General features: G+C 42.8%; 1 protein-coding gene across 2 annotated transcripts in view; it reads right to left on the minus strand.

Moving 5' to 3' along the window:
• Nucleotides 1-7,539: 7,539 nt before the first annotated feature.
• CHCHD1 (coiled-coil-helix-coiled-coil-helix domain containing 1) overlaps nucleotides 7,540-12,341 on the minus strand; it is a 196,623-nt gene continuing 191,821 nt past the window's right edge. For both annotated transcript variants that reach the window (XM_086922155.1, XM_086922154.1), the window contains one exon: nucleotides 7,540-7,826. In XM_086922155.1, coding sequence (XP_086778281.1) covers nucleotides 7,719-7,826 — 108 coding nt within the window. In that variant the 3' untranslated portion in view covers nucleotides 7,540-7,718. The remainder of the gene's footprint in view (nucleotides 7,827-12,341) is intronic.

Below are 12,341 nucleotides of genomic sequence, written 5' to 3' on the forward strand. Positions count from 1 at the left end.
TAATTTTTATCCCCAGTAAAAAGAACGGTCTGACTCCAAGCCCACCGAAAACAGAGACCATCCGATGCCCTGCTACAACACATGTAGCTAGGTAAGCCAGCCCAAAACGAAAAGTAGTATTACTCCCAAAAGTGGAGCTGCGCCACTTATCCTTTACATTTAACCCCCAGCAACCACGAGGATCCATCAGAGGGAACCTCGCTGCCACAACCAATTACAGGTTATCTCTCCAGGCCTCATTAGTCAACATCATTTGGTAGGTAAGCTTCCTGCTTGCTGCCGATGCTTCCATAATGTATAATGGTTCATTTACTCTAATACTTCCTTGCAATTGACATTGCATACCGGGTAATACATCTTGTTTTTCCGGTGCAACACCTTTATACAAAGGCGTTGATTTTAGCTCAGCAATTCCCGTGGGGGCGCAAACAACCTAGATTGCACAACCCCCTAAGCATGCATAATCCTTAATGGTAGATGCTGTTAGGCACTGTTTCACTCACTATGTCACTTATTCACAAACCATGACAATGTAACAAAAGCGACCCTAATGTCACCGTCGATACAGCACGAGTCTTGATGAATGACACCGATGTCACTGCGCCGTTTTTCCGCACGTTTTCACCGGCACAAAATGTTTTTCCTTAAAATCACAAACACACTAGCAAAAAACCGGCGAGCCCAAATAATGACCGCTTTTAAACTTTTAATTGTGCCCTGTCAAGTATTGTCTGATTTTTCGTTGCTGTAGGCCTAGGCCTAAAAATTGTCTTTTATCTCCCCCTTCCTTTCTACAGGCTTTATGTATTGCAGGCAATAACTATAAAAATAGTCCTGATGATGATCCCATTGTACTATGAGCCCTTAGGGATCGAAACGTCGACGCAATAAGCAGTGTAGCATATTATTTAATATGGTCATATGAAATGTTTGGCACTGCATGGTGAATTTGTTGTATTTGTATTTACTTTAACTACAAGTCACCAATTGGCTCAAAAACTTCTTGTTTTGCCTGAAAAGTGTTTTCCTTTTTCTATCTCCCTCTTCCTGGTTTATCTTCTCTTAAACCTCTCGGGATAGGTACAGGACTGTACCCTATCTTGCCATTATTTTTTGGCCTCCTCTTGGGCCAACAACTTCATGTTATCTTTTGAATAAACTTACGCCCGGCTGGACGTGTTTCAAAAAAATATAGTACTCATTGTAGTCTGTATTGCCATTTTTTGTTATATCTTGATCCCTTAGGACCATTGTTCTTTGAAATAAGTTAAGTAACCCACGGTCCGAAGGTCCCCTACTGGGTTCCCTTGTGTCCTAAAAAAGACTTGGAGAGAGCAGCAACGCGGGCCACTACTGGGGAGCCGATCAGGAGCAATAGCCGTGGTCCTCCCTAACCCCGACACACCAACTCCCGCCAGAGGTGAGGTCAGTCAGCGGAAGCAGAGACCCAAAATGGTGCATATGCGAGTCTCCTCAACACGGCAGCAACACCGGCCGCCTCGCTGCCTGCTCTCAGCTAAGTCACCCGCAGGTGGGCACTCCACTGACCCGCGGCTCCAATCGCCACCGCGGGTCAACACTCCCAGGCGACAAACTAGTGTTTGATTGATTCAGATGCTCCGTCCATCACCACCCTCTTTTGAACCGCCATGGGACTTCCAGCGGGGCCGCACTCAGCTATAGGCCCTATCGGCCGTCACCACACGTCGCTGCAGAGGACCGCAATTATGGGGTTGCGGCAAAAGAGAATCGGCCCACTGCTGCAGAATCAGCCTCCAAGGTCACTCCATCACCGCAGATTGCCGGATGGCACTCCAGGTGGGTGATATATCAAAGCTAAAACTTGGCAGGATTCCACGTCCTATCGTGCCACCATCTTAGCCACGCCCCCTCTAGGTAGATTCTTTAGGATAATAATGTTTTCCTTCACTTCTTTTAAAGAAAATACAGGAATGGAAATGTTGATGTAAATGGGACCACCTAAATATCAAGTCAACTGCACTGCGTATTCCAGGATGTTTAGTCAAAGGTGAATCATGAAAGCATAGTATTAGTGTTTGTAGATTTGCAGTAGAGATTTCCTGCTCTCTGCATAGATGATAATACTTTGAATTCTAAATCCTGACTGTGTTTCTTGTTGGCATTAATGGTTGCTTGTACCAGACATACTTCAGGAAAGACAGCAGTAGCTGTGTCTTACATCGAACATATGGACCGAGTGCAATTGGGGGCAGGTTGTTCCTGCTCACTGGGAGTAAAATTGACAAAAGCGGTCTGCTTTGCCATGTCAGTTCTGCAATCAATATCCAGTCTGAAATTGCAAATCTGTTAAAAAAAAAAACCCACAATTTTGTTGAGCTTGGATAGAATATTTAATTTCAGGGCCAACGATTTGCTACCAACGGAACAGTATTGACGGTGACTCAAAATAGCTATGACATTTTAATATTAGGAGAGTAGAGATTATTTAAAACAAAATCCAGGCAGTGTTTGGAAAGCTTAACAGCTCTTGCTTTCCTTAAATAACCCCCTATCATTACTAGGTTTACTCACAACACTTCGCAATAGCCCCTTGGCCCCCAAAAAGAATATAAGGAATATGCTACTTACCAGTATGCATCTGTTCTTGGCATAGAGGACTGCAGAGTGGTACATTATGAATAGATCGCCATCTGGTGTTGGGCTCGGATGATTGCACTTGTTTTTCTCTTGGAGAAGTCTTTTGTCGTCACAAGACTGGTGACTCCTCCTTTGGGTGCTAGTGCGCATGGGCATCGGCTCCATCCTTAGATTGTGTTGCCATAGTAGGGTTAGATGGAGTAGTATGAAAGAATACAGATAGAAATGCCCATGTAAGTGTATCTAAATAAGATAGTGTTGGAACAGACACAGGTTTACGGGGAGGCTGGGAGGGCATGTACCACTCTGCAGCCCTCTATGCCAGGAACAGATGCATACTGGTAAGTAGCATATTCCGTTCGAGGCATATGGGCTGCAGATGGTACATTATGAATAGACTATACAGCAGTTATCTCCCTAGCGGTGGTCACCAGTGTCTGTTGCAACAGTCTGAAATAAAGTACAGCTTGTCCCACTCTAGCCTGTTGTGCTGCCTGCACATCTACACAGTAGTGTGTTGTGAAGGTATGCGGTGTAACCCAGGTAGCTGCTTTGCATATGTCATCTAGGGGAATGTTTCCTAAAAATGCCATAGATGCTCCTAGTTTACGTGTAGAGTGAGCTCTAGGAGGAACAGTTAATGTCCTCTTTGCTTTTAAGTACCATATTTGTATACATTTTACAATCCACCTGGCAATGCCTGCTTTAGAGATAGGATTGCCTTTATGTGTAGGAGAAAACGCTACAAATAGTTGTTTTGTCTTTCTGAAAGTTTGTGTTCTTTCTATGTAGTACAATATTGGCCTTCTGACATCTAATGTATGTAGGGCTCTTTCTGCTACCGTCTGTGGTTTTGGAAAGAAGACTTGTAGTTCCACTGGCTGACTGATGTGAAATGCTGAAATTACTTTAGGCAAGAATTTTGGGTTTGTTCTAAGAACCACTTATTTTGGTGTAACTGCATAAATGGTTCTTGTATTGTAAATGCTTGCAATTCACTTACTCTTCTGAGTGAAGTAATAGCTATAAGAAAGGCCACCTTCCATGTGAGGAATTGTATTTCACACCTATGCATAGGTTCGAAAGGTGGTCCCATTAGTCTGGTAAGTACTATGTTGAGATTCTAATAGAGGTGTATGCAAGGTTACATTGCTACAAGTGTAGTAAATAGCAAATAATCTGTTGAGTGGATGCGTCCAGAGGGTTGATGTTGTTACTGTTACAGTATACAGCAAACCTTTTCCACTTTGCTGCATAGCATGATCTGGTGGTAGGACGTCTTGCTTGCTTAATGATTTCCATACAGTCTGGAGGTAAATTTAAGTATCCAAATTCTATGACCTCAGGAGCCAGATCGCTAAGTTCAATTGTTTGGGATCTGGGTGCATTATTTCTCCATGGTTCTGTGTAAGGTGCCTGGGTAATAATCTCAGCTTTTGATGTGGCACCTGTGAGAGTTGCAGTAGCGTGGTGAACCACGGCTGTCTTGCCCACGTGGGTGCTACTAGTATCATTGTCATTGAATGTTGTTGCAGTTTCCGAACCACTAATTGAATTAGCGGGAGAGGGGGAAAAGCGTAAGCAAATTTCTTTATTAGCCAATCATCCAAGTAAGGGAAGACATGTATTTCTTGTCTTCTTAGGTGTGCTGCAACTACTGCTAGGCATTTTGTGAACACCCTTGGTGCTGTTGTGACCCGAAACGGAAGGACTTTGAACTGATAATGTTGTCCTTCTACTACAAACCTGAGGTATTTTCTGTGGGCTTTGTGAATTGGGATGTGAAAGTAAGCGTCTTTTAGATCCAGTGTAGAAAGAAAGTCCCCTTTCTTCAGTAAAGGAAGTACTTGTTGGAGCGTGACCATGTGGAAATGTTCCGAGTTTATGTATGCATTGAGAGGTCTGAGGTCTAAGATTGGTCTTAGAGACCCGTCTTTTTTGGGGATTAGGAAGTATACAGAGTATACTCCTGTCCCTTGCTGATGTTTTAGAACCTTCTCTATGGCATGCTTTTGTAGCAGTGATAGTACTTCTTGTTTTAACAATGTTAGATGATCTTGACTCATTGGACGCTGTCTGGGGGGGATGTTTGGTGGGGTAGCTGTGAGTTCCAGGCATGTTGGATAATCTGTCTCACTCACCTGTCTGATGTGATGTGTTCCCAGACAGGTAGGAACTGTGATAAACGTCCCCCGACTGGTGTTATATGGTCTGGGGGGGGGGAGTTGTATTAAGTCACTGTTTTGGGGTTGGGGAGTTGCGGTTGTTATTATTTCCGCTACCTCTACCCTTGTTGTTGTTACCTCTAACGGCCTCTTGAATTACCTCTGGGTGATGTTGGTGTAAAAGAGGTAGGTTGTTGGCTTGTGCCTGTATTTTTTGACCCCCCTCTATAGGTGGACCTACGAAAGGAACCCCTTTGAGTTGGCTGTTGTAATGCTCCCATTGATTTAGCCGTTTCTGTGTCTTTTTTCATCTTTTCTAAAGTCTCATCTGCACCTGAGCCGAAAAGTGTTTTTTGGTGAAAAGGTTGGCTCAATAAAGATGTTTGTACTTCTTGTTTGAACCCTGAGACCCTAAGCCATGCATGTCTTCTTAACACGATACTGGTGTTGATGGATCTTGCTGCAGTGTCTGCTGCGTCTAATGCGCACTTAATGGAAGTGTTAGTTATTATCTTCCCTTCCTGTATAAGCTGGTCTGCCCTTTTTTGATGTTCCTTAGGGAGATGTGTGATGAGTTTTTCTAACTCATCATAATGCGCTCTATCATAGCGTGCCAGTAGCGCTTGTGTATTAGCTATGCGCCAGCTGTTTGCTGCTTGGGATGCTACCCTTTTGCCTGATGCATCTATTAGCTTGGACTCCTTATCAGGAGGATGAGCTTCTCCTGTAGATAATGAATTTACTCTTTTACGAGCGTTTGTAACTACAAGCGAGTCTAGAGGTACTTGTCCTTTGATAAATATTGGGTCCTTTGGGCCTGCCTTATATTTTTTATCAATTCTTGGGTTTAATACCCTAGCCCTCACAGGGTCTTTGAATATGTCTGCCGTGTGATTGAGAAGACCCTTTAGCATAGGTAGTGTGCCTGATGTTCTTTGTGCAGCAGGTAGCGTTTCTGAAAGGAAATCCTCTATTTGAGGTTCTGAATGTAAATCTACCTTATGGTATTCAGCTGCCCTATTAATCAACTGCACAAAACCTGTATTATCATCAGGTGGTGAAGGTTTTGAGGGGTATAATTGTGGGTCGTTATCATCGTCTGACCCTGCATCATAATTTTCCCATGGGTCTTCCTCATCTGGGATAGTGTCGTCATCTCCATGAGGTTCTCCCTCCCCTGCATCACTGTCTACATCTGTTTGAGGTGTAGATGGTCTTGGTGTAGAAGGTGGAGGAATAGCTGGCCTAGTGTGAGGAATAGGAGAAGAGGGTTTGTCTCTAGGCTGAGGAGAAAGGGGAGGAGTTGTATTTGTCCCCATTTTCTCTTTTTAGGAGGAAGAGCTTTGTCATCTAGTTCATTCTTCCTCTTTTTCGGTGATTTGGTCACCACTTTGCCAGTTTGCGGATCGATAAACAAAGTCTTTTGTTTTGGATCTTTCTGCTGCTCCTGTATCGGTACCAAAGTTTTTGGTTCCGAAAGGTGCTTTTGCTTTTGACCGTCAATGTTCTGTGTTTTTGGCACCGAGAATTTGCTCGATTCCGATTTTTTCGGTGTCGAGTAAGTCTTCGACGTCGAAGCATGTTTCGGTTTCGACATGGAATGTTTCGATGCCGAGCTTTCCTTTGTATGGAGCTTCGGTGTCGATGTCGACCGTTTCTCGGATCCGACATGGTGGGAGGCCGAGAGTTTCGGTTTCTGTTTCGTTGCCGGGCCCGAAGGTGGGGCGTCGGAAACTTTCTTCGAAACTTTCTTCGGTGGTCTGACCGGGCTTGAAGGCGGGGTCGGTTTTTTGATAAGGGGATATCGTCACTCACGGTTTGTTGAACGTCGATTTCCTCGACATCAGACTCGTCCCCTTCCGACCCTGACTCGTCTTCATGTTCCTCTTCTTCTTCTTCTTCGAGGTGCTGGTTTTCGAACAGCTCCGGGATTGCCTCCGACTGCATTCTTGAAACCTCGTGTCTTCGGGCTCGACGGTTTCTAATCGTCGACTTGGAGGGGAATGCTGCGCAGGCCCTGGATTCGTGTTCAGGCGATAGGCAGAGATTACACACCTCGTGTAGGTCCTTGTGTGGGAACTTAGCACCACACGTTGGACATCTCTTAAATGGAGTCCTTTCCATGGACTCCGGGCTGGACTAAGTCGAGAAAGGCCTCCCGGTCTCGTCGACGTAGAAGAAAATGTTTATTGTTGGAGTCGAAACGCGTCGGAATGGAAATGAAATCGCGTTTGATAACAATACCGTCGAATTGGAAAGGGAATACGCGCCGAAATATCACTTTTTCTCGAAGTCGATCCGGAGCGCTTCGATCCTCATCCGAACCAGATGGCGGAAAAAAACAATCTAAGGATGGAGCCAATGCCCATGCGCACTAGCACCCAAAGGAGGAGTCACCAGTCTCATGACGACAAAAGACTTCTCCAGGAGAAAAACAAGTGCAATCATCCGAGCCCAATACCAGATGGCGATCTATTCATAATGAACCATCTGCAGCCCATATGCCTCGAACATCCAATTTTGGTTTCTCACGACCCTCCCATAACACTCGCTACAGTTTTTCCCCTACACCCTGCCTACAGCTGCAGGATCTGTTTTAGATATGTGCAAATAGCCAGTGCTTCGCTGACGGACATTCTCAAGAAAAAAGAACGATATTTGGTTAAAAAAAATGCAAATGATTTAATACTTTAGTTAGCGTATATTTACATTGGTCATTTATCCATGAGTACATTCATTGTACGCACAAGAGGACAACCTTTCCGTTGAATTTAATTTTCAAAAAACATTTTTATATACAGTGACAGTTTGGAAAAGCCTATTACGTTCATTTGCCATTCTGAACAGTTTTACATCCTTAAGCAAAGTAGACGGGCTAAGGACAAAGCCTATCCCTGCAGAAGGGATGCAGGGAAATAGCAAGAAAAATATTGTTTAAATCTCATGTTTGATGTTTGGAAATCTTCTGAGCAGCAGATTCACTTTATTAGGTGGTAAATGGCCCGATTGGCTCTCTGCGTTTTTCCCAGCCTTGCGTTTTGCCTGACAAAAAAAGAAAAAAAAAAAAGCATTAGCGTGCGAAACAGTTTATAATATGTACAAAACCAAAAGGCCTCTCCACAGATTGCAGAATATAATAACTGCATCAAATGTTAATTCTCAAGAACTGTACTACTCTTGCCATTTTATGGCCCTCAAAATGTAGTCTATGATGCACTGGGTATGTTAAAATGCCCTCAATTGGTATGTAATCACCTCCAGGACATTAGAAATAGATACTGTAATTTTCCGGAGCCGAAGACTTAACAGAACGATTCCTGTTGACATCACACACCTACCAAAATTAACACCCCGTAGTCATTTGCAGAAGCAAGTAAGAATAGGCATTTGCAATGCAATAGGTCTCGCATTACTGATAGTTTGAGGTATTGACATTGCAAATAATAATGCAACTCCAATAGCTCATACTTTCACTAATGCGAGACCTAGTGCATTGCAAATGCCTGGGCAGTGAGCCAAGTACAAGAATTGTATGCCTCAGTGCAGTACCGCAAGCTGCTCCTAGAGGTCCCTAGTGAGCAAGGCAGCAACATTTTGTGTCTTGGCGAAGTACTGCGAGCTGCTCCTAGAGGTCCCTAGTGAGCAAGGTACCAGCACTGCATGTCTCGGTGCAGTACCACAAGCTGCTCCTAGATGTCCCTAGTGAGCAAGGCACCAGCACTGCATGTCTCGGTGCAGTACCCCAAACTGCTCCTAGAGGTCTCTAGTGAGCACAGCACCAGCACTGCATGTCTCGGCACAGTAGCACAAGCTGCTCCTAGAGGTCCCTAGTGAGCAAAGAACCAGTACTCCACACCTCTTTGGTTGCATATGTTGCTGCACCATGCAGAAGATATGGTAAATCCACCCTACCCACAATGCATTGCATGCAAGACAGTACTACGAGTACATTCAAATAGCTATGTCCATATATACAATTACTAGCTTTGAAATGTGACAAAATAATTATTTAATTAATTTCAGGTTAGGTTGTACTCTAGGTAGAGCTGATGAAGGAAAATTTATAGGTGGTCGCATATAAATTTGAGATGTTCTAGTGAGCGAAGTAGCCACTGCCAGCCTAGCTTAGGGCCAAGTGTGTGTCTTGTCTTGAGGTTGTAAAAAAACCTAGGGAGTAACAACACATGTAACAGGGGGTTTCCTCATGGGAGGTTACAAGAAGAGACAAGGTAGTACTAAGGAGGGACTACTAAGCCTATTGACCTATGAAAAGTCACCATTCACAAAGGACAGGAACCAAGTAAAAAGATAGGCAGAAAATGGGCGGAGCTTTATGCAACTATCCTGAATACAGCAGGTCTCGAAGAGACAGCGCAAGCGCTGCCTAGGCAAGACCTAAAAACAACTCCAGTGAGTCCTTGGGTGGGTGGGGCAAGGGAGGGAGGAATGGGAGGAGTTGCAGAAATGAAGAACTCACAGAAATGCATCACTGCTGTGAACCCGTGCAATGACCAATCATCAAGTCAAAAGGTGCATTCCAGGGGACGGACAAACACAAGAAGAGAATGTAAAAACATAATATGAAATACCAAAAAAATGAGATTGACAACAAAGTCAACCATTGATAAGCAATGGACTGATTCAAAGGCCACTGCAACTACCAGTAGTGTCCAGAGTAAAGGGCCCGTTTTAATGTTTGGCAGAATGCCAGTCCTGCACCAGCGTGACTCAATCAATTATTTAGTCGCCCTGACGGAGGAGCTGCCCACCAAATTTTTAAATATCTGCTATCCCAGCAGACATTTCAAACATTGGCAAGGAACGGCTGTCACAGCGGTTCCTGGGAACGGCTGTCACAGCGGTTCCTGTCAATGCATTTTAAGTTTGATGGATGGATGTGTCAATCAAACTGAGCAGTACGACAAACATACAATTCCCCCCTCCACCCCCCAAAAAAGAAATCAAAGAGTGGGATTTTCTTTTTGAAATAAAAAAAAGGAAATTCATGCATTCTTTCCATTGTTTCCCATTTGCTTTGCATTGTCATTTACATTTCTTTTCTTTCTGTTGGGTGGCTTTATTTGTATTAGCCCGCCCAGCTTCGTTTTTTTCGTCCAGTGGCACATAGTCTCCTTACCATATAGCTGATTGGCTATTTCTAATTTTCCTAGAATGCTGGCTTTCCGGAAACTACTTAACCATTGTTGTGAAGCATCCAATGAGCGTGCATGTTTCTTGCTGTCTCTCTTGTACGCTTCTCCTGCCTTCACCTTCACGCAGTGTCACCGTCTTAAACTGTGCTTCTTTGTACCACTGATTTCCACGTTGCTGACCTCAGCATCCATAATGCTTTCTCTCACCATGTACTTCTGACTCCTCACCCACATTGTTTTCTCTTATTCGTGTGACTTCCTGCCATTGACATTGTTGGTTACTGTTGTCTGAAACACTATGTGAGTGCAGGTTTTCTAGCTCTGTATTACCCTCCCATCTACTCTGGAAGACAGATGAGGTTTATGGAGGTAATTGCAGCTGGCCACGTCGCCTGCAGGGTGACAGCAAGGACAGCATCTATGTGTTGCTTTCTTGCTAGCTAGGATGGGCAGTGTGTCCTAATTATCGCAGGTAGTCCTGGAGAAACACAATTTAGATCCACCCCTAGACATCACAGAAATGCAATTTAATATGTGCATTTGACAATATATTTACCATGTGCCTTAACTTTATTAACGCAAGTGAAGCATTTAAACGCATTAATGAATTGTATTCACAGTAGAGATTTATTCATGTGTGCACTAGAGTTCAGTTTGAACATGAAAATATGTATTCTTTATTCACGTTTTACACCTACACTTCAAATTATATTTGCATATGTAACATGTTCTCTTGCTCACGTTTTACATTTATTTTTTTAAGTTACACATGCATGTATTCGTAATGCACATTAAATGCTTAGCTAAATTTAGCCTGACTACAGACCTCAGTTATTATGCATTTTGATTTGCCAGCAGGATTTCCTTTTCTTCCAGGTTTATTTTGTTAAAGAAAAGGCTTATTGTCTGTACTAGACTTCTGATAGAGAGGCCTGAAGGGAAACTGGGCAGTAAACGTGCAGAAACAATGGTCGAAAGAGGCTTTCTGTTCATCATGCGCCATGATGGCAAGATGTTCAAGGTTGAGAACCGCAGTCTCAGCCTAATCCGTTGGGAAATCGGAGCAATGTTGCAGATGCACTCAAGTAGTTGTTTGATTGGTACCAGGTGGTGTAAAGGGAGATAAGGACTCGGAGTCTCCGGTTATTTTTAAACTGGTGTTTTCACAGTTGGAGGTCATGCAGATTCCCTTTAGGCTTTGAGCAGTACATGCCTCTCCGCTTGCCATAGTCTTGCAAGTGTGAAGCTTTATGCCAACACTTATTTATTTTTTCCAAAGACCTGTACTTAAGTCTGATTATGCTGACATCTTCTATGCTCCAAATGTAAAGACCCTTGATAGATGTCCCTATATTGGACTTATGTTCATGGTTTAAATGTGTTTTATTGTTGTCATCATCTCTTTTCAAAACATGCAATGGTACAGAAGTTAGGTGGAACCGGTATAAGGGCATCAGCTGAGATATGACATTTTCAATGATTTAAAAGAAAACAAATAACTCCCCCCAACTGAGTACCAATAGCTGTGCATCTAGCAGTGTCTCTGCGTCTGTGTGTCGGCCCTTCATTGTGTGACATAATTTTCAGTAGTTTTGTACAATAAGTGGAGTTAGATCCTGGGACATGTGGTTGGTTGGACCATATATATCAGAAAAACAAACAAGTACCAACCACACACTTTTTTCAATCCTTCTATTAAAGGAAGAACAAACCAATATTACTCTTGGGTCTGTTGGGTATTTCTTATTCTTACCCTTTTAATTTCTATTTTTTCAATTTTCAAAAAGATTTTTATGTATGAAAAAGAACACAAAACATTTTTGACATTTATACATAAATACAAAACATTATTCACATATATATATACACACTGTACAATATTTACTTATTTTTGATTAATATACACAGATCCTTGTCTAAACTTGACAAAGTGACGCTCAATGTCCGTCTTAATTCAATACATATAAATGCAAACATTCAAAGATTATTCAAAAAATATAAACCATATCTAAATTCATTGGTCTATAGGTCAATTGATGTCGTATTTTATATGCCTACGCGTTTCGAACCAGTTGACTTGAGTTCATAGGTTCTCTTCAGGGCTCTGTCTTTTAGTAAGTATCTGAAAGATGTGTGAAAAAATAAAAAAAATAAAATAAGAAATTCATTTTAGCTTCTATTTTGATGGTTTATTGTCTCCATCTTTTCAAACTGTCGCTATTTTATACCTGTTTTTCCAGCAGCCGCCGGTCTACAGGTTTGGCGTTAATTTCCGTAGTCTTGGTCCTGCACCCAAAGTGGAAAATAAATCTATCACTATTTGTGTAGGGTATCTCAGTCCAACATTGTCAAGCCTCATATCCCCAGACATACCTTTCTTTATGTTTCAGTGCTCTTGAATCTT

The sequence above is a fragment of the Lissotriton vulgaris genome, chromosome 5 (assembly GCF_964263255.1).
Source record: "Lissotriton vulgaris chromosome 5, aLisVul1.2, whole genome shotgun sequence".
Lineage (NCBI taxonomy): Eukaryota > Metazoa > Chordata > Amphibia > Caudata > Salamandridae > Lissotriton > Lissotriton vulgaris.